The sequence below is a fragment of the Apteryx mantelli genome, chromosome 9, assembly GCF_036417845.1.
Source record: "Apteryx mantelli isolate bAptMan1 chromosome 9, bAptMan1.hap1, whole genome shotgun sequence".
Lineage (NCBI taxonomy): Eukaryota > Metazoa > Chordata > Aves > Apterygiformes > Apterygidae > Apteryx > Apteryx mantelli.
In genome coordinates, this window is record NC_089986.1 from 23,460,629 (window position 1) to 23,481,966 (window position 21,338).

Below are 21,338 nucleotides of genomic sequence, written 5' to 3' on the forward strand. Positions count from 1 at the left end.
TGGAGCACAGGCTGCTGGCCTCCTGCAGTAGGAAGGCTGGTTTGAAACTTGAAGAAGGGGAAGAACAGGTAGTGTGAGACATCTGCAGCTGTCACAGATGAAGCAAATCTGGTGCTGGGCTGGACTACAAAGGATAGAGGGGCAGTATCAGAGGATGCCGCAGCCCAGAACATAAATCTGGTCTTGCTGGCAGTGGCACTGCTGCTCTCTGTATAGAAGCAAAACTGTATAAAACTAGTGTAACTACTTAATCATGGATGAGGCTATGACATCTTTTGGCCCATTTTTGTGGTAACTCCCTTAGATTCAGTTTTCAAGAAAAATGTTTTTATGCAGAGGGAATATGCCCCACGCTAACTTTATTCTTCCCTTGATTTCAGTGCCTTGCTTTCACTTGGTTTTTTTGGTCTGTACCTTTCAATGTTATTAACAGAATGATTATTCCTACTTCCTGCACACACAGTTGGGGAGTATTGTAAACTTTCTGGTTTAAGGCCTTGAATTCTTCTGGAAAACATTGATTAAACTAGACTTTCTATTCAGTATTGATGTCTTCTACAAAAGTCTGACAGATGAGGAAATCATCTGTGGATTTTCAGCATGGTTCAGCACAAAAGCATTGTTCAGAAATTAGAATCTCTATGCTAAAGACTAAAATATTCTAAGAAGTTAGTGTTTGAGGTAATTTCTAATCACCAATTTAGTGTTACTGTTCAGAGGAGCTGAAGAAAATTGTAGCGGCTTCCTGTATTCTTGATCCCTGTGGGATACTAGCACATAAAATTGCATCATTCTAGATACACTCATTTCATTTCTGAAGGGATTATATGCAAAATCAAGAGTCAGGTTCTCTTAATCTATTATATGGAAACTAGCACTTGAAGGCTTCCCTGAGTATGATAATACTTGTATCTCTAGCTTAAACCAGAAACCACCAACAAAAAACATGCAGGTATTATATGAAGAAAGGGAAAAGAGGTAAGGACAGAAGGTTACCTTCCCAGTTTTTAATCTAGATAATCCCTAAGATGAAGAGTACATTTGTTTAATAGTCCAGTGTGGCTCTGAATGTTCAACACTGGTACCCTCCAGTCCTAACACATGCTAGGAAGGTTCTCTCTTCCTGTCCCTTTCTTTTCTTCCTGCCATTTTCTCTGAATATGTTGTTCTTCCATGATAAAGCCATGCGTAACTATAGCTTACATCTCTAGTATGCACAGCTTCAGTCAGTTTCACAAAAAATCTCAGCGTATTTGGCATTAAATAACAATTTAACGGTGGTGAGCGCATCTCAAACTAAACTTTCACCTTTGTTATTGGCATTCCTTCACAGACAGAAGCTTGGATTTTAAGATTGTGTGACTGAATTGGGTATATGTCAGACAATCACAGACCAAGGTAACTCTTGGAGCCTACTAAATTTCAAAGCTAATGGCATCTGTTTAGCACTCCTAAAAATAGATTACATCTTCATTTCAAAAATGCTGTGCCTGTCTCCTGATAGGAACCTTACAGAACGGATGTTAAACTTGTGCTGCGCACTGCTAACTGCAGGCAGTGTCAGCCACTGGTACCACCTGACTTAGTGCTGACTCTGTGCTAACATCTGCTTGCATGCAGGAAGGGAAGTGCTGTCATCTCCTCTTGCTCATCTTTATTGTGCTCTTACATCCTTCCACTTCATCCCCTGCTGCTCTGCACTGCTGAAAGCATGTGCATGCACACATGTGGACCCAGTCCTGTTCTACCAGTTCTCACTTTCTGCTTTTGCGGGAGGAAGGTAAAGGTACCTTTTCCCTCTAACTTATCAGCCCTTAAAGGCTAGATTGATCTCTGCACCATTGCTCTGTAGGAAGGAAGGTCTTGGACCTTAGCACTTAGTTGCCTTTTTTCCCCCTTTCCTCTTTAGCAGTACTGTGTTTTTTTTTTTTCCTGTTGGCAAGAGACTTAAAAGGTACATTGCAACCATCATTCTCAATGCATGAGACTTTTTATACAGCAGTGAAGTTCATTTTGTCAGTGACTGTCCTCAATGCTGGTGTAAAAGTAGCTGTAGTTCACTTCGGAAAGTTTCATGTTTAGTTGACTCTTCCAATTCACTTCCTTTCCTCACCCAGGTAAAATAGTTAGCTTGTGGGGTTTGGAGTTTTTGTTGGTTTTTGTCCAGTGTTCATACTAAAAATGTATACTTGGTGTAATGTGTGAAGTCTTAAAATCAGCACATCCCTCCTTCCCTTCCTGTGTACTCAGTCTTCATTCAGTACTTCATTTCAATTAAGCATTAGCTAAGTGGATTTAACAGCAGCTCTTTGTTTAAATAAGCTGTAGAGAAGCTTGTTTCATAACACATTCTGTATACTCAACTGGGTTCAGATCCCATTTTAGAAATTACACCCGTGAAGCAAGCACTTTATCACTTTCTATAATAGAGAAACATGTTTGCACAACTAATGGGGTTAATGTTCTGTTCATGAAAACTCATGTTCATTTTTCTCTGTAGACTAAGTCATTTAAACAGAAATCTGAGTTACCAGCCTCAAATGTCAGTTCTATATGTACTTAGAAAATCAGTTTTATAGTCTTACTGAGCTTTTTTCATAGTATTGCATTAACGTGCTAACTTTTGTATCTAACTTTGATTTGATATCAGTTTACATAATTTAATGTATTACAAGTTTACAAATTTTTTTTCTCATGTATTCAGGAAAAATTTAAGCATCTATTCTTAAATACAGAACTAAGGAAACAAACAGCAAATCTCATCTTTACAGCTTTTCTACCTTTTTAAATATGGTCCTGTGTACTGTTTTAATAAAATGAAATATATATTAGTACATTTGCTGATGTTCTAACAGCAGAAGCTCATTTCAATAGCATCACAATTCCAAGAAAAAAGCTAATCTCTTATTGAAGATGCACAATTGTAATTTCAATTCTCAGTTCAGTGTTTTACTTCCCAGGCCAAACCTCCTAGTATCACAAAAAACACTGCTATATTTACAACCACCTATCCCTTACCTCACCAAGTGTTAACTAGCTCTGAGGAAGAAATAAAGCTGTAAAATGCGCTCAGTCTTTCATTCCTAAAATGTTCACATTGCTTTGTAAGAATTATTCCTTGAGTAGCTCTTTACTTAGGAGATAAGACTTCAAGCAAGATCATCTTGAGTTAGTGAAGCCAGTGGCACTGCTCATAAGTGCATCAAAGCATAAAACATAACATAACTCAGTTCTTGTTTTAATTTTAGAGCAATATATTTTGCTGCTTACTCAAACTGCAAGGAAAAGTTGAACAATATTTTCAATCCAGATTCTACCCAGGTACACATGATTTCAGCTGGTGTGGCAGGTAAGGATCTGTAACTTTTCAGCTTCATTCTAGAGTCCTACTGATAAATGAGGTGGCAATAAATGTAGGAAAAAAATAAAACAGAAAATATTCAGTGACTGAATGACTTCTGGTTGTAGCAGTTTTCTTTTTTGGCCTCCTGGTAGACATAAAAGCTATCTGGAGTATATGTGCATGAAAGTTTGCATTTAATGAAAATGTTTAATTGTGTATGTGTGAATAGTCTTTTCTAGGAAAATTGCATGCCTGCTTCCTTGATATATTTTGTGAAATGTAAAATGAACACTTTCAACACAGTAATTATCTTTGCTCTGCAAGCTAAAAATGACATTGTCTGCACTGAACTTTGGCTTAATGCTTTTTAATATATTTTCACCTTTATTTTATCTGTTACAGCTTTGTGTATCTGACTTATTTCTCGTCTTTCTGAAATATGCCTGCAGATACTTTAAAAAAAAAAAAAATTGCACACATCCTTTGCTCAGGTAGTGGTCCACTTAGCTTGTTCTACCACTAATATGGCATAAAAGAGCAGATGTCTGTAGTATTCATTTTATCTCTGGGAACTAGTTTCTACTTTAGTCTGCAATGTAACTTTGGTATATTTTAGCCATTACCAGTCTTTGATTTGTGCTCCATTGTGTTGGGATTGTGAACAAGGGCAGTTAAAGCCAAGCTTGAGTTCCATTAATGGACTTGTGCTGGGGAAATCAAAATTTCAGCTGGCAATACTTTGCCTGTTGTTGCCAGTGTCTTTTCTACATAAATACATTTTTTTTCTCTCAATCTTTTCTTTTGTCTAGGCCATAGACACTACAGGTAGATTCTGACCATATTACGATAGCTTGTTGAACTTCCTAACTGATGTAAAATTTTACAACCAGTGTATATACCTGGAGCACTGGTGATATTAAAAGGACTGTCAGTTGTGACATGAGAATGATGAACAGCATAACTCTTCTGTTAATACTTGCTAATTTTGATACAAAGAAATAGATATCTAGTATAGTAAATTGAAGTGATATTAGCTTATTGCTTGTCGCACATAGTCATCTCTAGCGCTTGAGAAATATGGTTGCAGTATTTACTTGTCATGACTTAAACATGTGGACAGCCATTTTGTCTTGAATGGGCAAGATAGGATGCTCGCTTAATCAGCAGGTCGAGTACTGTATATCACTTGGCAATGTTTTGTTTGTAGGTGAACAGCATTGATTGGGATGAACTTTTCATGAAACCCCTCCCAAGCCTTTCCCCAATCAGTTAATTGTTCCAGAAACCCTACTTATGCAGTTGTTTTTCCCATTTATTACCCATGTTTTTTTCCCCCCTCAGAATTTAAAGACATGTTTTATCCTCTTGACAAAGAGCTGAAGATAAGAAAAATGGATTAACACTTTTTGACTGGAGACTACTTGTATAAATTATGTGGTATTGCACATAACTAAAGGTTCAGAGTGTTGTGGAAGCTGCTGTCCTCCTTCCATAAAGGAGAATCGCTGTAGAGAGGCACCACAGTAGCTTTTCCCAAGTGCTTGCAGTCTCAGACTTCTAGTTTATTGGGAAGTTCTGTGTCTGCATGTTGACTTGTTTCCCTTCCAAAAGGCTGGTATTATGTATTTGCATTTATGACTACTGGGGTACATGTCTTTGACTCTTAATTGCTGTTTACTTTTTACACTTGTATACCAGCTTTAGTATTGAACACTTCTGTGACTGTTGTCTTACACCTGTTTAGTTTTGCAGTTGTATTCTTAAACCATATGGCTGGTGAAACTGAATGCAAGTTCACACTACAGGTCACCGTTTTATTTCTCTCTTGAAATAGTTTAGCACTGTATAGAATCCAGACATTCTCTGGAAGCCTTGTGAAAGGAGGTTCTTTGACAAACAATATACTGAGTACTGGCACTATTCTGATTTACAAATAAAGGGCTGTAGTTAAAATTGACAGTGCTTTTGGGAAAGTGCTAACCTTGTATTTTCTGGAATACATACAATTACATAATAGAATTACAAAAACACTTAAAGCTTTGCCTGCAAGGTTTGTATTGCTATATGGTACAAATCAACTTAAGGAAATGGCAAAATACAGGGACAAGATCTAATGTGAGCTCTTAATTGGCTGAGTTAAACAAGTTAACACAGAAGCTTGTGATGATGTGTTTTGGAACTTAGTTTTATATTGGCAAGGTGAATAAATGCTTCTAACAACTAGTAAAAAATAATCAGTATTGGTTTTAATCTTTTGCAGCTGCCATTGGTCTCAGTAAGGAGCTTGGTCTCAAATGACAGGGATTTTTTTTTTGTTTGAATATGACCTTACTCTCCCACATAAAGACTTCTGTTACCTAATGATCATGAGGTGGTAGTTGTACTATGAAATTTTTCCCTGTGGGTTGCAAAATACAATAACGATGCAAAAATACACTTAACTTTCTGTAACCTATCCATAGTTTTAGCTCATGCATATGTTGTATGAAAGGACTGTAAGTAGTCAACCTGAAAAAGTGTTTACCTGTATCATATGTTAATGCATGAGTGTCTAAGGCTAGACTAACCTTATTGTTCATAAGGATTACTTTATGCACATAGTATTTTTGGAGCAAGTAGCTGAGGTACTGTATTTTATAGTTCTGTTAATGAAGTATTGTGTTGGTAGTTAATCTTGAGTATAATTTAAGCCTTTTTTTTGCTCTTAGGCCTGATTCTTCCTTCTCAAGATAAAGCATACTTTTTTGTTTTATTGCAATTTTTAGTTTTTTATCCTGAGGAGGATCAATTATGCTATGTTAGTAACTGATGCCTTATGCAATTAGAAATTAATGCAATTCCCTTAGCTGTGTGCTAGCTTCCAGCATATAATTCACACCACCTTCATTCTTTAAAATACCCATGTATCAGCATGAAGATTACTCAGCAACACTTTTCACTTACCATCTAGCATATCACATGATTCTTTTTTTGCAAACTTGGACAAGGAATATATCTAAAGTGTTCTGCAACAAGGAGAATGAGAATGTTTGCCTGTGTGAAGACAGTTTATCTCTGCACACTCCAAAGTTATGCTGAATTCTCTAGATTTGCTATAAACTCTGCCTTCTTGTTACACTTAACCTCTTTTGCCTCAACAAAGGGTAAAAACTCTCATGGAGACCTAAATGAGGTGCTTGATTCCTGTATGGCTTTCTAGTTTGCCTCCTTTTTTTAATGATTCATAGCCTTATTCAGACAGTGTAGTTGGAAATCTGTCACTATAAAACTATTTTGCCTATTATAGTATACCAGTCTTTCTGGAGCTCCAACTGGCAAACCAACCCAAGTGTAGACTTTAATTTGGGACCACTCTACAGAGACACCATGCTTTTTAAACTTGTCAGTAGTATATACACAGTTAACTTGACACATACCAAATAAAAAGAGTACTTAGTTCACTTACTACTGATACTAGAAAGCTTGATTTCATAAGGCATCTGACTGCACTTTCAGTCCTTTGACAAGGTTAGCATTCTTTTTTTAATTATATTTTTGGGGAGGGAGGGTGGGAAAGGAGGAGAGTTCATTTGTAAATCTGATTTATAGGTAAGTATTGAGCTATAAAATTGAACTGCTGCAAATGGGCAGAAATTTCAGTACTCAATGCATTTTACACAACTATTTTAATATCTGTGGCCTGTTCTGATTATTTTTTCTTTCTTTTTTCCTAAACTTTTACCTGAAAAAAGTTAGATCTCACAATATTGATTCACAAATCCTTCCAATGGGATTCGATTTGTACACATGTGTCTGATGAGGTCACTGCTTGTTGTTATGATACAGAAAAGCCTGTGTCTATTTTAGGCATTTACTGTACATTTCTCCCGTGAAAAGAGTGAGATCGTGTCATCTCATGCTCCCCATCCGCAGGTCACTTCCTGCAGAAATATGGACTAACTTAAACCTCGTGAGTACTGAACTGAGCGTCTCTTGCAGCCTCTAGTGTAAGAACCACACGTTGGGTTTGTAATATCTATTAAACAACATATGGGGAATTCACTTTCATTACCTTGAACAAATTATGTGCGTTGTGCAAAGACATCACTTCTCCTTAACTCTGTTCAAGAGTTAATTTTTTCAGTGCAGTTCAGGGAAAGGTGGAAAATACCTTTCACTGATGGCTGCTGCTTTTATTTAGCTCTGTTGGCTAATTGAAGGTCCCTTACTGGGCTAAACCAGGCCTCTATTTTTTCAGTGTCCCAGAGCTGCCTTTAAAATGCTGCAGCTGATATTCTGTGGTGTCGCATTGTTTCAAAACTTTTGTTTTTCTTTTTTTCAAATGTAGACAACCTTCTTTCTGTCTCTTTCCGTTTTCTCTTTTAGTTTGTTTTTAATTTACTACTTTGGATTTCTAATTCAACATTCCATATTCATATGTGTCTGTATCAATTACATTGGCTTACGGATTAAAAAACTAATCTTTGAAATGTGATGCACAATAGGAATACCTGGGATCTTACCTGTCATTAGCTGGTATAGCTCAACAGATTGAGAATTCTTTCTATCTGAAACTTAAATACAATTTTGTAGAGGGAACTAGAATCTAGAGACAAGTAGAGGAACTTCTGGTATTGTCAGATTGATCTGCACTCCTAATCAATCTGCAGTCTTAAATCTTTCCTGAGGATACAACACACTAATAAACATTGTGTTATAAAGATCAGGTTGAGATAAACATGGCAGCAGGGGGAAAAGCTGGGATAGAGAGACATAGACCTTCATAGCAATAGCTGAAAGCCCCTCTCCCTTATTTTCTTTTAACCAGTAATTTTGCTACAAATTTTCTCTTTAAAAAGAAAGCTTATCCTATCAAAGAGATCCCAAAATTCTGGTTTTCTGTTTGAGTGTCTTCCTTGAGGTCAGCATCGCTCAACTCTTAATGTATTTTGTTTGTTGCACTAACTGTATTACGTATAAGAATTGAGCTGTGGTGATCTCATCTTGGACACCTGAATTATTGAAGACTCTTTGATTTGAAAGCTTTGGTCCAAACTGTTGCGCTATTTAGGCTTAAAACAGCCCTAAGGAAAAAAACTAGCTATGTTGTGAAGTCTTGATCCTGCTGTTAGGAGTGCTGTGCTTAAATAATGCTTGGAGCAGCCCAGGGAGTGCAAGTTTAGATGGAACGGGGCACAGCTGTGTCCTGTGCCAACCAGCACTTGCTGGCAAATTCCAATATACCCCTTTCTGCCCAGAAATATCCTGCTTTTGCTCTGGGAAAAAGTAGTCACTACTGCAACTCGGATGTTGCCTCTGGTCTCAACTATATATTTTCTGTTATGGGTTTAGGATCTACAGAGACCAAGTCTTTGTGCCAAATAGGGAGGAGAAGGGGCTGAGCAGAGAAGTAGTGCTATAAAATGTAGTTTAGCAATAACAAAATTCCAGAGACATGTAAATTAAAAGTTATATAGGAATGCAAATGACTTTTTTGTCTTGTAGGCTGACTCATTAAAACATTTGTAGAAAAGTGATTAAAGAGTAGGAAGGACTTTAGAACTATTTTTGTTTCTTGAGGGAGAGGTCTTCTCTGGACAGCGCCTGGTAGGAAGAAGTTATTTTTCCCCCACTTTATGTCAATGTATTTGTTGCAATCCTGCATGTATTGCATTTTACTGCAATATACATCTGAAAATGTTCTGTTTTGGAGTGTAGAAAGAAACTTGAAGCTTTGTTAGTGCTAGGATAAAGAAATGTTAAAATGCAAGAAAGCTTCCATTCGCTTAGCGCAGCGCGGGTTGAGTGCTGCTGGAGCTGGCGGAGTCTCTATGGCATAAACTGCCATGTGAGAAGGGCTCCAGCCAGCTGAACTGCAGAACCTTTTCTGCAGATGTGATGTTTTAAGACACCCTGTGTCTTGCTAAGGAAAAGTAGTTCCCTGTTGCTTTGAGCTTTTGCATAGTCGTTCACCTACATGCAGTGTGGATACAAAACACTACTGCTTTTGGCTTGTTCAGATTTCACTCTTAATCATATGTGCCCAGACATAGAAAAACAAGTAATGTCTCTTTCAAAAAAAGTTTAACTTTCTGTTTATGATCTACCCAGTGAGTGACTTCACATGAAGTTATTCAGTTGAGAGTTGGAGTCAGTTTAAAAACCTATTTCTTTAATCAAAGATTAATGAAATTGGTAAGGGTTATTTTTGCTATTTTGACACAAATACAGTCAAATCTTAGTAGCTGCTTAACCTTACAGGTAGTCATAGTTTGTCTTTAGAACTGTAACTGGCAATCCTAATGACCTATTTTTAAGGCTTTGAGGGGGTACCTAACCTTAAAACAGTTAAGATCCTCTGGCATTTCTCTCTGAGTATTGCAGTCATTTGTGTACAATGTAAACATAGATTGTGATTGAACAGAAGTAACCAGTATGCAAGCAGTTCTGCTAAATAAATATTTATATTTATGTAAGCTGTTAACGATCTCTATAAACAAGCTTATCAACAGCCTCTTCTTTGTATAAGTATTGTGCACCAGATAATGCACTGAACACGACAGTCTGTTGCTTTCCCTCAACCCCAGTCCATTCCCTTGCAGGAGGGCAGCATGTCTTCATAGTGATATACAAGTGATGTGTGTCACTTAGGAAGCGCAGAGTGTCTAAATTTACCATCTCTTGCCTGGCCATGTTCCAGTTCTTCCCTTTCCCTTTTCCCTCCTGCAAACATGTCACCTCATTAACGGTGCATGTGTGGTATTACAACTCTAGATGTTTTTTATTTTTTATTTTATTTTTTTCCAGAGCTGCCTTTCACTCTGCTATTTTTCTCTCCACAGTTGTATAGAAGTAAGAGTGGTTCTTACTTCTTTTTTTCTTTTTTTTTGAATTTATTTCCTTTTTTCTTTTTCTTCCTTTTTTCTTTAGTGGACTGAAAATCATAGCTTTAACACTTAGCCCTGATGCAAGCCCAGATAGTTGCTGTCTGTCTGGATAGTTAGAAGCCATACTATTTATTTTAACAATTTAAACGCTCATACGCTTGTATAAATATTCCTGGGCCAACCAACAATCTTTGCTTTGAATACTAAATAAAATACTAGCTTTCAAATTTAACTGCTCCTTATACTTAAGTATTAAAAAAATCTCTTAATTGACAGTAATATATGCCTTTTAACTACACCAAAAGTAGTATTTATTCAGTTTGCATGCTTTTAAACTCGGATTGTATTTCAGGTAGAAAATTAAATTGACACAATGTTTTCTATCTTGAATTGCTATAGCTGTATTGGCAACATGCTCTTTTTGAAATGTTTCCGAACTAATTGGCTAACACTAGTCTAGATAGCTCTGCTGTTCTATGGTGTCAAAAACAGGGTTGGTATGAGTGGACAGGCAGGGAAATGCACACAATTGGGCTTATTTTATATGGGGAATCTCTTGCTAAGAATCAAACTTTCAAAATATTAATGTAAATTTTTTTTAAACTAAATGTTTATTGGCTGTATGGATTCTTGAAATACCAGTAAAGGGCTACAACGGGTACTTTCTAAAAATCAGTATAGTCTGAGTTTTTGCTCAACTGTACCTTGCTGTGTGCGTTTCAACTTAGGTGCAGTTGCTTTTATGATGCTATCACATCTAACTTTTATTTTTAAATGTTTGTTTAGGTTTTACTGCAATCACAACAACCAATCCCATTTGGCTAGTAAAGACACGATTACAGCTTGATGCAAGGTAAGAATGTTATGAGAACTTACTAGTGACAACTAGAAATCTTTCTGCCATAGTAAGTCTTTGCTTAGAGTGATGCTGTGAATTTGCTCTGCATCTCAAGATGGAATGTTTCTTTTAATAGTCAGCATCTCAAGTTACAAAGCTGGTACTGATCTCTCTACAAGTTACACTATCATTGTTCTCTGTATTTTAATCTCTCCATGTTATTAAGGCATGTCTGAGGTATTGCAGTAGTCTCTGGCCAACAAATTCTGAGTGAATGACGAAGTTAAGTCTCATATTTATTTTTATACATTAATACATGATTGACAAAACACTAATTTCCATTGTTTTAAGTTGTTGCCCTAAAAATCCCTAAAATAAGGATGTTAGCATTTTAGCAAAAATTCAGAGAAATGTCTGAAACATACTGTTTTTCGTTTCTTTCACTTATGAGCTCTATTCTGTAAAAACATGATTCTCATTGATCCAGACATAGAAATTGTCCTAATATAGGATAGTCAGTAGAAGTTGTCTGGATTCATTACAAAATCAATTATGAAAAGTGTTTATTCTTACAGACCTTGTAATGGAGTATAATTATTTTATGCAAATAGTCAGGGAAGAAGAGCTTTATTTAAAACTGTAGGGAGGCTCAGTATAGTATCTCAGTGAACCTGTCTTGTTCACTTTTATAGACCTTCTTTCTAAAAACTTGGTGTACAGTATCAGACTACTTCATCCATCCTTCATCCACTGCTTTATAGCTAACCTGTTCCTATTTCTAGTAGTGAAATGTGAGAACATCAGCCCAGAAAATCAAACTTTCTTGTGTGATACATATCTCTGTGATAATGGGGGGTTTGTTCTTTTTTCTCCCCTTCACAAAATCATCTCAGTGACTTTGTTCTGTCAGATAGGATTCATCTTTTGGGAAAAAAAAATCCTAATTTATAATCTTATCCTTCTGTTTTAAGAGTTCAGTAGAATAAGAGTCTAAAAACTAAGTACAAAATTTTCAAGAAATCAGCTTAATTCCTCCCTTTTAAAAGAGTCTCTGAAGGTTGCTACGGTGGAATGTACTAATTGATGATGATGTAAAGAAGATTGAAATGTACTGAACATAAGCCCCAATATACACTTGAAATTTCTGTAGTCTTGACAGTGGAAGTGCTCCTTTTGCTAGCGTGTGCCACAACAGTGTAAGGTTTTGTTCGTGTGGTAGTGTTTGTTTTGGGAATAGGTAACTGCTAAGTGGTTCTGATCTATTGTTTAACAACTGTAGATGTTGTGTGGAATTTAACTATTTTACTGTCTTGGCTCTCATAAATCCAAGTCATGACAGTGTATATCGCAAGGAGTAACAGGGCATCAAAATGTCATTAAATCAAAAAATAGTCAGTTTGTCATTGGAAGCTGCTTTTGGTTGTAGAACCTGCAATTGAAACTTTAGTTAAAAGCAATACAGAAATATATTAAACTAGTTCAAAATATTAGAGGTCCTAATTATACATAATGTAAAAGAAAACACCATCTGAGTGGAACAGCTAATTGGTATGCTTTTTAATTCCAGGTAAATACTGTTTAAATATGGGGTGGATTGTAAGACAATTGCTGTACTGGACACTACTGTCTTGTTACAAACTGCCAATTATTCTGAAACACTAACTCCCCAAAATGCCTATTTTGGGGTTCTGTTGGACTTTTTCTACTAATGTGCATACTAGCAGTCTTTCTCTTAGCAAGTATGTTCAGTTGCAAGATGACAGTAAATACATCCCAGAACTAGTTTTATCATGAGACTTCTTGTGATGCCACCATGCGATTGGGGTGATTTCATGGCAACAGGGTCTCTTTGGTGTGTGCAGCCTGATAGTGTCTTATGCTTCTTAGCCTTTTCCCATTCATCAGTTTGCTTAAACCATATGGCTGAGGGAAAGTGATGGAATTCATGTGCGCGTTACTCCTGTACACAGCATCAAGCCCCTTGTTCCTGTGGGAGACTGGCAAAAGGAGGCATTTTCTGTCTTTGAGTGCAGGACAAAGCAGTAATATGGGCTAAGCCAGCACTACTTCTACATACTGCATTTTCAGGCATACTGCATTTTCAGCTCTTCTAGTTGTCATTAGAGGCAGAAAACACTTAGCATAGGGGATTGTTGTGGCCTGATCCTGTTTCTGCTGAAGTTCTTAAGACTTCCACGGATCCCAGTAAGGCCTGGAAGGAGAGTTTTGTTCCCAAGGTGAAATTGCTTTGGGCTTCTAAGGCGACACAGTGCATCTTGCATATCAAAAGAGCAACTTCTTAAAGCAGTCTGTGTGGGTGTCCCCTCATATGGGATGTGTGGACTGGAGGTGTCCTCAGGAGCTGCAGCCGTAGATCCCGCTGCTTCTCTTCGCAGTTGTGCTTCTGCTCCGTTCTCTTGTCGCGTCAGTGGTGGTGTCTGCTCCTCTGCAGCATCAGTAGCTTAGCTCAGTCCAGATCTGATTTGTGGCTATGTGTACATGTTTGTCTACTCTTTTCTTTCCTCTAAAACAACAGACTCTTAATTGTGCTCTGTACTTTGTTTCGCTGCTGTCTGACATGGCAGATTAAAACCATCAAGCTTTAAATACTGCCATCTAGTGATGCCTCACTACTTGCACAGTGGTACTGCTGCTGTCTGTTTTGCTTTTTATCTGTATAATCTATGATAGCTTCTCATAAAGATAGTTACTGTTTTATTCCATGCAGCTTCCTCGCTCAGACAGGGGACCTCTGCTGGCAGAATCCAGGTGCTTCAAGTGGCTGCCCTCACTGCTGCAATGAAGCACGCTTTATGCAGTGTCATAGTAGTTTTGTGCAGTTGTTAGTGTTAAGTATTTCAAGATGTACAGTGCCCACGTATATATTGGTTGATAGTGTCTAGTGTAACTTAATCTGGTTTTTGATGTTCATTTCATTGACATCAGAAGGTAAAAAGCAAGAGGCTGTGGATTAAGATTTTAATATTCTTCACATATGCGAAATGAGCATGGCTCATGGAGGGAGAAAACCTAGTGAATATATTCCTTGACATCAGCTGTGGTTTAGTAGGATCAAATAAAAGCTACTTTGGTTATATTGGTTGGTGTGCCTTCTTCACTCCAGACCTACTAGCTCTTCACTAAGAGCTGTGGTGGCGTGTGAGGCATGATGCTTGAACTCGTAGCTACCCCTTTGTTTGTGTGCCTTATAGCCATGTAATCCTAAAGGCCATATTGCAAGACCTGTACTTCTAGAATAGAATGTGTAATTGCCATGCTATAGGAGCTGTTTAAGGCAAAATTGGGGGGGAGGGGAGGGACACATACCTAATCTCTATATGCAAAAGAAAGTACCCCCCACGAACTTTTATGATTCACTTGTCAGTTTTCAGGCAATTTGGTCCACAGTTCTAAAAGATTTGAACAGACCTGGAGGTGTTTGACAACTACTTATGGTGTCCATTTCTTTAGTTACCACATAACCTTTGGCTTGGATAAAGCAAAATGCTTACTGATGTCTAGTGCTGAAGGCCTTTGGGACCTTCACTTCAAGTTCTGTATTCTTAAGTATATCTGAACTGGAGCCCCTGGATATCAGTGTGAGATGTTTCCTAAGTCCCTGTGTCACTCAAGGAACTCTCTGCTTAATTATCTTTCAGTCTCTAACTGCACCAGCTTCATGTCTGTTTTGTTCTTCTCTTTTCAGGAATCGTGGAGAAAGGCGAATGAGTGCTTTTGAATGTGTCCAGAAAGTTTATCGATCAGATGGTATTAAAGGCTTTTACAGAGGAATGTCAGCATCATATGCAGGCATATCTGAGACTGTTATTCATTTTGTTATTTATGAGAGTATTAAGCGAAAACTACTGGAATATAAAACTGCTTCTGCCATGGACAGTGAGGATGAATCATCGAAGGAAGCTTCGGACTTTGTTGGAATGATGATGGCTGCTGCCACTTCCAAAACTTGTGCAACATCAATAGCATATCCCCATGGTAAGTGGGATGTCTGAGGGCCTGAATCAAAGCAGTCAACAGGAGTCTTTTCAGTGATTTCTAGCAAACTCTTGGTTCACTGGCTCAAGAGCTCATAAAGAGCTATTTCTTTGTCTGCTCCTTACTTTTGATTCAGCAAGTCAACAGGAGTTCGTAGTGTTCAGAAATAAAAGTGGAAGATACTTTTAAATGGATATTTAGCATGGCCCCTTTTAGGTGTTTGCTTCCCTAGCACTCACAAAGAACTTACCAGAGTCTGGCCAGAAATACTTAGGGGTACAGTAGTCTTTCACTTGGAATTTTCTCTCTACACTCATCAGCGAGTTCATATCCTCCTTCTAAGAAAATAGGCAAGTCAGTACTTGCTAACATATCGCTCTTCATGATGCTGTCTTGTTTGGTTTTCAGTTGCACTTAATTTTCCAGTAAAGTAGTTGTATATATTCTTGAGTTTGTTAGTGGATTGAATACTTCACTGGTGGCAATTTCCAAGCTAAAACATGAGCCTGGACATTGGTGGTCTTCTGGATGTTAACTAAGCAAACGAACTTCGCTTGTTTGGCTAGATATCTGGCATTAGCTAAACATTTAACTTGTTTTGCTCTTCTAGATGCTTGGTTTGCCCATCAGTCTTCCTCCTTTTTTATTTTGATATTTGAAGTTTTTCTGAAGCTTTCTGATATTGAGAACTTGAGGAGGGAGAGTGGTTGCCTTCTGTGTGTGTGTTTTTTTTGTTTTGTTTTTTTTAATTCATTAACTGGTTCCTGGAAAACAAAAAGTTGTGGTGAACATAACCACATGTGGTTTTCTTTATACAGAGGTTGTACGAACAAGGCTAAGAGAAGAGGGAACAAAATACAGATCTTTCTTCCAGACACTATCTTTGCTTGTGCGAGAAGAAGGGTATGGAGCCCTCTACCGAGGCTTAACTACACATCTGATCAGACAGATTCCAAACACGGCTATCATGATGTCAACCTATGAAGTGGTAGTCTACCTGCTGGATGGATAGCAGTGTCACAAGGCTTTCTAGAGGAAGGTGGAAGACAGAAAGACTGGAGTGGACCACCAAATGTCTATGCCAGTGTCGCGGGCAAAAGGAAAATTGTATCAGGAACATGCAGCTATGGACAAAATAGAAGATTGATTGTGGGCAACTATGAATCATTGTGCTGCCTTATTGTATGGTCTCTTGGCAATGTGATAAATGGGGGCTGCCCCTTAGGGAATGCCTTTATACACCTCTTAATTCAGAATTGCATTTTCTTTACATCTCTTAATTTAGACAAGGCCATTCAGTCAGCTTCAGAGACCTGATGGGTGAGCAAGGGGATATAACATATATCCTGGGGCAGCCCTATTCCCTTCTCTAAGTGATTGCTCTTCAGTGCACTTTTCTGTTCTGTTTTACTGCACAGTAACCTGTTGGAAGAATGGGGAAGATCAGACTACATACTCATACCTTTCCATACACATGAAACTTCCGTTCACTTGCTCTGAAGATGCATATAGAGACTGAGGTAGTAGTCAGCATGTGTAGCTTTTTCGTGTTGCTACCTCAAAGTAAAACATGGTGCAGGGACCCAGAATTGAAATACTTCCTCACTACAAAAGGTGGTTTCCCCTCCCCCCCCCACCTTCGAAGGTTGAGCAGTGTTGTAGGTTAGTAGGAGAGAAGATCTAATTGCTGAACTCCTCAGGTTATCAATCTCTTAATATTGGTGTTTGTGGATTCCTAGTTCTGCTGCATCATCTCTCCCCCCCCCCAAAAAAAAAACAAAAACAAAAACTTTGCTTCCTTTTTTAGAAGCAAGAGACCCGCAGAACATTCTCTGATATCATCAGTTCTCTTTGCCAACTTGTCAGGTCACTCATGCGACTAAGGAAGAATGTGCTAAGTGTTGTTTGATAGTATCTTTAGGGATTTTCAGTGTAATGATAAATCCTAACTAGTCCAGCCTACCATTTGTGAAGACAGGATTCGCTTAAATACAGTTTCATGCTACCTAAGAATAAGCTGTATTATCCTGAAACTACTTCTTGCAAAGTCTGACCTAGCTTACAAATACCTGCCTTGGTGTACAGAGAAAGAACGCATATCACCATGGCTAAGACAACCAGAAAGCAAAAAATGTTGTTGGAGTTGAGAGAGGGCTTTTCAGTGCAGCCAGCCTCTGTTCAGATGATGGCAAAAATTGTAATAGAGAATTTTTTCGTAAGCATTCCCCTTAAAATTGCTGTATCACTTGTTCCACCTTGAGCCTGTGTGCAGAACTGCAGCTGACAGTGTAACCTTGTCCTCTAAATTGTCTTGAATATTCAGGCATTGTTCTTCATTGCTCTATAAACTACTGACAAAATAGTGCTGCATTTAGCACCAAGACTTAGCTAGTTTCTTCTGTCATAACTTACAGGGTTTTCCAAAACCATACAGTTGGAATGTCAGAATCATAGGTTTAATGTTACAAGAACTTATATAGTTTTGTAAACAAACCTTTCATCTGCACCTTGACTACTTCTAAAACTGCATCCATGGTCCTTATGAGGAAGGTGACCATTATAAATCAGGGGCAATAGCTTTCTAAGCATAAATGCTTCTACACTGGTATGACAGAACCGTATAGCCAACTCTTCCAGTGTGGTACTTCAGTATACTTAGCTGTGCATTGTGTGCAATGGCTTTATCTTCTGAATGACTCCTTATGCACTTTGTGGCCTTCTTCTGGCTTGTGAGTTTTCTTCCTCTTGCTGGTTTTCTATAGCCCAAACCTGCGTTCAGTACATGCAGTTGTGTTTAAAACAAAGCATGTGGTTTGGTTTCCATGTAGGCTGTGCAGGATAAAGCATTACATGCCATAGGAGATAGGATCTCTTGCAGTAGTTCTGTAGGTCATGTGTGAAGGCTCAAAGCTTACAAACCAATCGGTCTGGTTTTTCATTTGTTTTGTTATTTTGATACCATCATGTCCTCCACACTATGTCAAAATATTTCACTGCTCTATGTAATTTTCTGTACTAACTGCTCATGCCTCTAAGAGCCACCTACAGAGTGCACAGTGCCCACTGTAGTGCCACTGTAGTGCAGACTTGGCTGGGTTGACTTGTCTTTGGAAAGTGTCATCTTACCCTTTTAAAGAAAAAGGGATACCATGGTCTGATTTGCCCAGAGATGAACATGGTCGCTATTTTAAACAAGCAAGGGGAGTACTTAATGTATCTTCTAAAATGGGCTTTTTTCTAATGATATCTCCAAGAAAAAATCTGCAGTATTTTGTATTATTCATGACTCTGGCTTTTTAGGTCTTGCTGTGGTACCATTTTTCAGGTAACTAAGTGCAGGAATAGCTACTCACTGGAATCTTTGTTTTGCAGAAAGTGGATTCCTCTTTGGGTATCCAGGTGGTTCAGTGATAACTAAATTTCCAGTTGGCAAGAAAATGCAGGAGACCATATTCAGTGTTGGGAGTTCATGAATACAGTTGATATTTGGATTAGCCTAGGTTTCGTTAGAGTTACTCTCCTTTGTTTCGTGGATCTACTCCCCCATAGTTGCATGTACATCTCCTCCATTAACTTGCTGGGTGGGTACCATGTGTGCGCCTTGTCTGGGTGAGGACAGGCTCCCTGCAATCACTTTCAAAATAAAGTTTTAAGGAGGAAAATGTTAACTCCTATACCCAGCTGTCCTTGTTAACAGACAAAAAGAGACAATCAGCTTTTTGTTCCACTTTTTTTAATGGGGGTTTAGACAATGTTTTAAACTCCAGGGGTGATTATTCTTTTTGGTTTGTTTGCTTTATGTAACAAAACATAAGCCCACAGTTTGGGGGGATTTTTTCTTATTTTTAAACTACTAGTACAAAGTTACTTCTGAAATATTTCCCAAAGATCTTTAAATTATTTATAAAACTTTCCTGATATTTATTATAATCTTAAAGGGAATAAGAAGATGCTACATTCAGTGACATCCTTAACTACAAAACTGAAAGAGTACATTTAAACTTCCTTGTAACTTAGATGGTCATCTCACTTTGTATTTTCATGTAGTGCTTATGTCACTCTCGGCTACAGAGGCAAAAGCCTCGGATGTCCAAAGCTGTTTTCAGCAATGAGTTTCTTTCCACATGTCCTTTGCTTAGATAAATATCATTGCAAGCTGTTAATTTTAACTTGGCAACCAGTTAAACTGTGCAAGACTGCAGTTTTCTGCATCAGTCAAAAGATGGCACTGGAGCATGCCCAGATCAGAGATTGCATGTGTGCCACCACGGGATGTCCCTGAAGGACCTGTAGCATCTTGGGGTGACAAGGCAGGGGAGGATGCCAGGGCATGAAAAGCCGCCGCGGGGGCGCAGTTGGGTGCTGCAGCCCCTGTTCCTGGGCAGCGCCGGCAGTGCTGCGGGAAAACTGGTGAGTCCTGGACATCGCAGCGTGCCAGACCTTGCTCTCTGCATTTCTCATCTGCTAGCGTATGCTGTTTTAAGCAGGTTTACACTAAGGGTTTATAGAGATTTTTTGGGGTTATTTTAATTGCAAACAACTGAAACAGTCTCTCCACTTGTATATTGACATTGCACCTATATAGTTCCCTGTTTACATAATGCACTCCATACATTTCCTTTCTAATCGAGGTGTTTGGTAATGAAAACTTCTGCTATACTGTTTTTGTTCTTTATAATTACCTTTTTAACATTCCTCAGTGTAGCGTTTTAAAAGAATGCTTCCAGAGAAAAAGATTGGAGATCCTTTCTAAATGTTGCTTCCTGTTTAAGCTATGTTTAAATTCAGAAAACAAGCTGAACACTGAAGTGTGCCTCGGTAAACATAACTTTTTTTTTTTAATTTTCTGTCTGTAAAGACTTGGTCACGTAAATTTTCATTTCTTCTATTTAAGAGAGTCTGCCTACCCTGCATATGTGAACATAATTATACTCTAGGAGTCATAGCTAAACACTCACAAATGACAGTTTGAGAATACTTTAATGTGTATGTGAGGTTTGCTATTATTCTTGCATACATGTAGTTGGCTGTAAACTATGTGCATTTACTCTGTATTTATATAGCAACCTTTTTGTTTGGATTGTTTTAAACTTAAAAGCAAATTAAAATTATGTGCTTCTATTCAAATGTTGCAGTCTGTCCTAAACTGTACATTATTTTTTAACCTTTTTTATTATTGATATACCAGTGCCTGGACAGTTGTGATTAAAAATAAGCAATTCATTAGGAGATCCCTGTGAATGTTTTTATCGTGTGCCATTTTAAAGTAGCTGAAAATGTTTTCTGTATTTTATGTATAATATGTTCTTGTTTGGCTTTCATGGATGACTTAAGTCAGATATGTTTCTTGCAGTTGGATTTGAATACTGTAAACAGTTAATTCTGCACAACTGAGTGTTACTGACCTTCAGCCGAGATTCAGTAACTGATGATCAGAACACTTATGCCCATTTAAAATGCCAGCTGGTACAAACCATTGCTGAAAAAGAAGGGCTGTAATTCCTTAAAATGCTCAGACTTGATTACAGGAGCAGGTATAACTGTGTCCTTGAATCTGAAACATTCTTAAATATCCTTTCTTTTTTAACAGTAGCTATTTGACCCACAATTTCTGCTCAGAACTTCTCACAAATCCCAAACGTGAGTCAGCATTCTGCAAATATATCTAGATTTTGTTTGGGGCTATCTGATGTTTCTTCCTTGAGAGCATGTTCTGAAACTGAATCCTTTAATAAGGAGCTGGGCCTAATGTCTGATTTGAGTCTTTGAGCCATTCAGAAATATCCAAAGCTTGTATTAAAGCAGCACATCTGTGGGGGGTTTTTTGGGGGAGGTTGTTTTTTGGTTGTGTGTGGGGGGGGGATTTGGTCACTGATAATGGTGGTTGACCCAGCTTGCTCTCCATGTTGCATGTTCTAGCTTCCATGTATGTAAGTGAAAGCAGACTAGTCTTAATAACAACCTATACCTCAATTAATGCAGCTGTGCAGACTGACATAAACCTAAAAGCATGTGAGGTTTATTCAATGATCTTTTTTACAAAAGAAAGCCCTTGAATTTGATAATGCACCCTTGAGCAAAATAAATTAAAAAAAAAAAAAAAAGGTATTTCCAAAGACAAATACTCCTCTAGTCCTTTATGCACTGTTGCTGGCACACATGCTTTGTGCTGACTCAGAGCATCATTATCTCCTTGCACAGCTTCTGTCAAAGGCAGGAAATGCCAGGACAGGAATCTATAATTCTCATGAACAAATTGATGTAAACAAAGCACTATTAACAGTGGAAAACATAC

General features: G+C 38.0%; 1 protein-coding gene across 1 annotated transcript in view; it reads left to right on the plus strand.

Annotated features, from left to right (window-relative positions):
• The window catches only part of SLC25A36 (solute carrier family 25 member 36), a 36,018-nt gene extending 15,844 nt beyond the window's left edge, over positions 1-20,174 (plus strand). The window contains exons 4-7 of the mRNA XM_067301932.1: positions 3,249-3,349; positions 10,996-11,062; positions 14,754-15,043; positions 15,862-20,174. Coding sequence (XP_067158033.1) covers positions 3,249-3,349; positions 10,996-11,062; positions 14,754-15,043; positions 15,862-16,055 — 652 coding nt within the window. The 3' untranslated portion in view covers positions 16,056-20,174. The remainder of the gene's footprint in view (positions 1-3,248; positions 3,350-10,995; positions 11,063-14,753; positions 15,044-15,861) is intronic.
• The last annotated feature ends 1,164 nt before the right edge of the window (positions 20,175-21,338 follow it).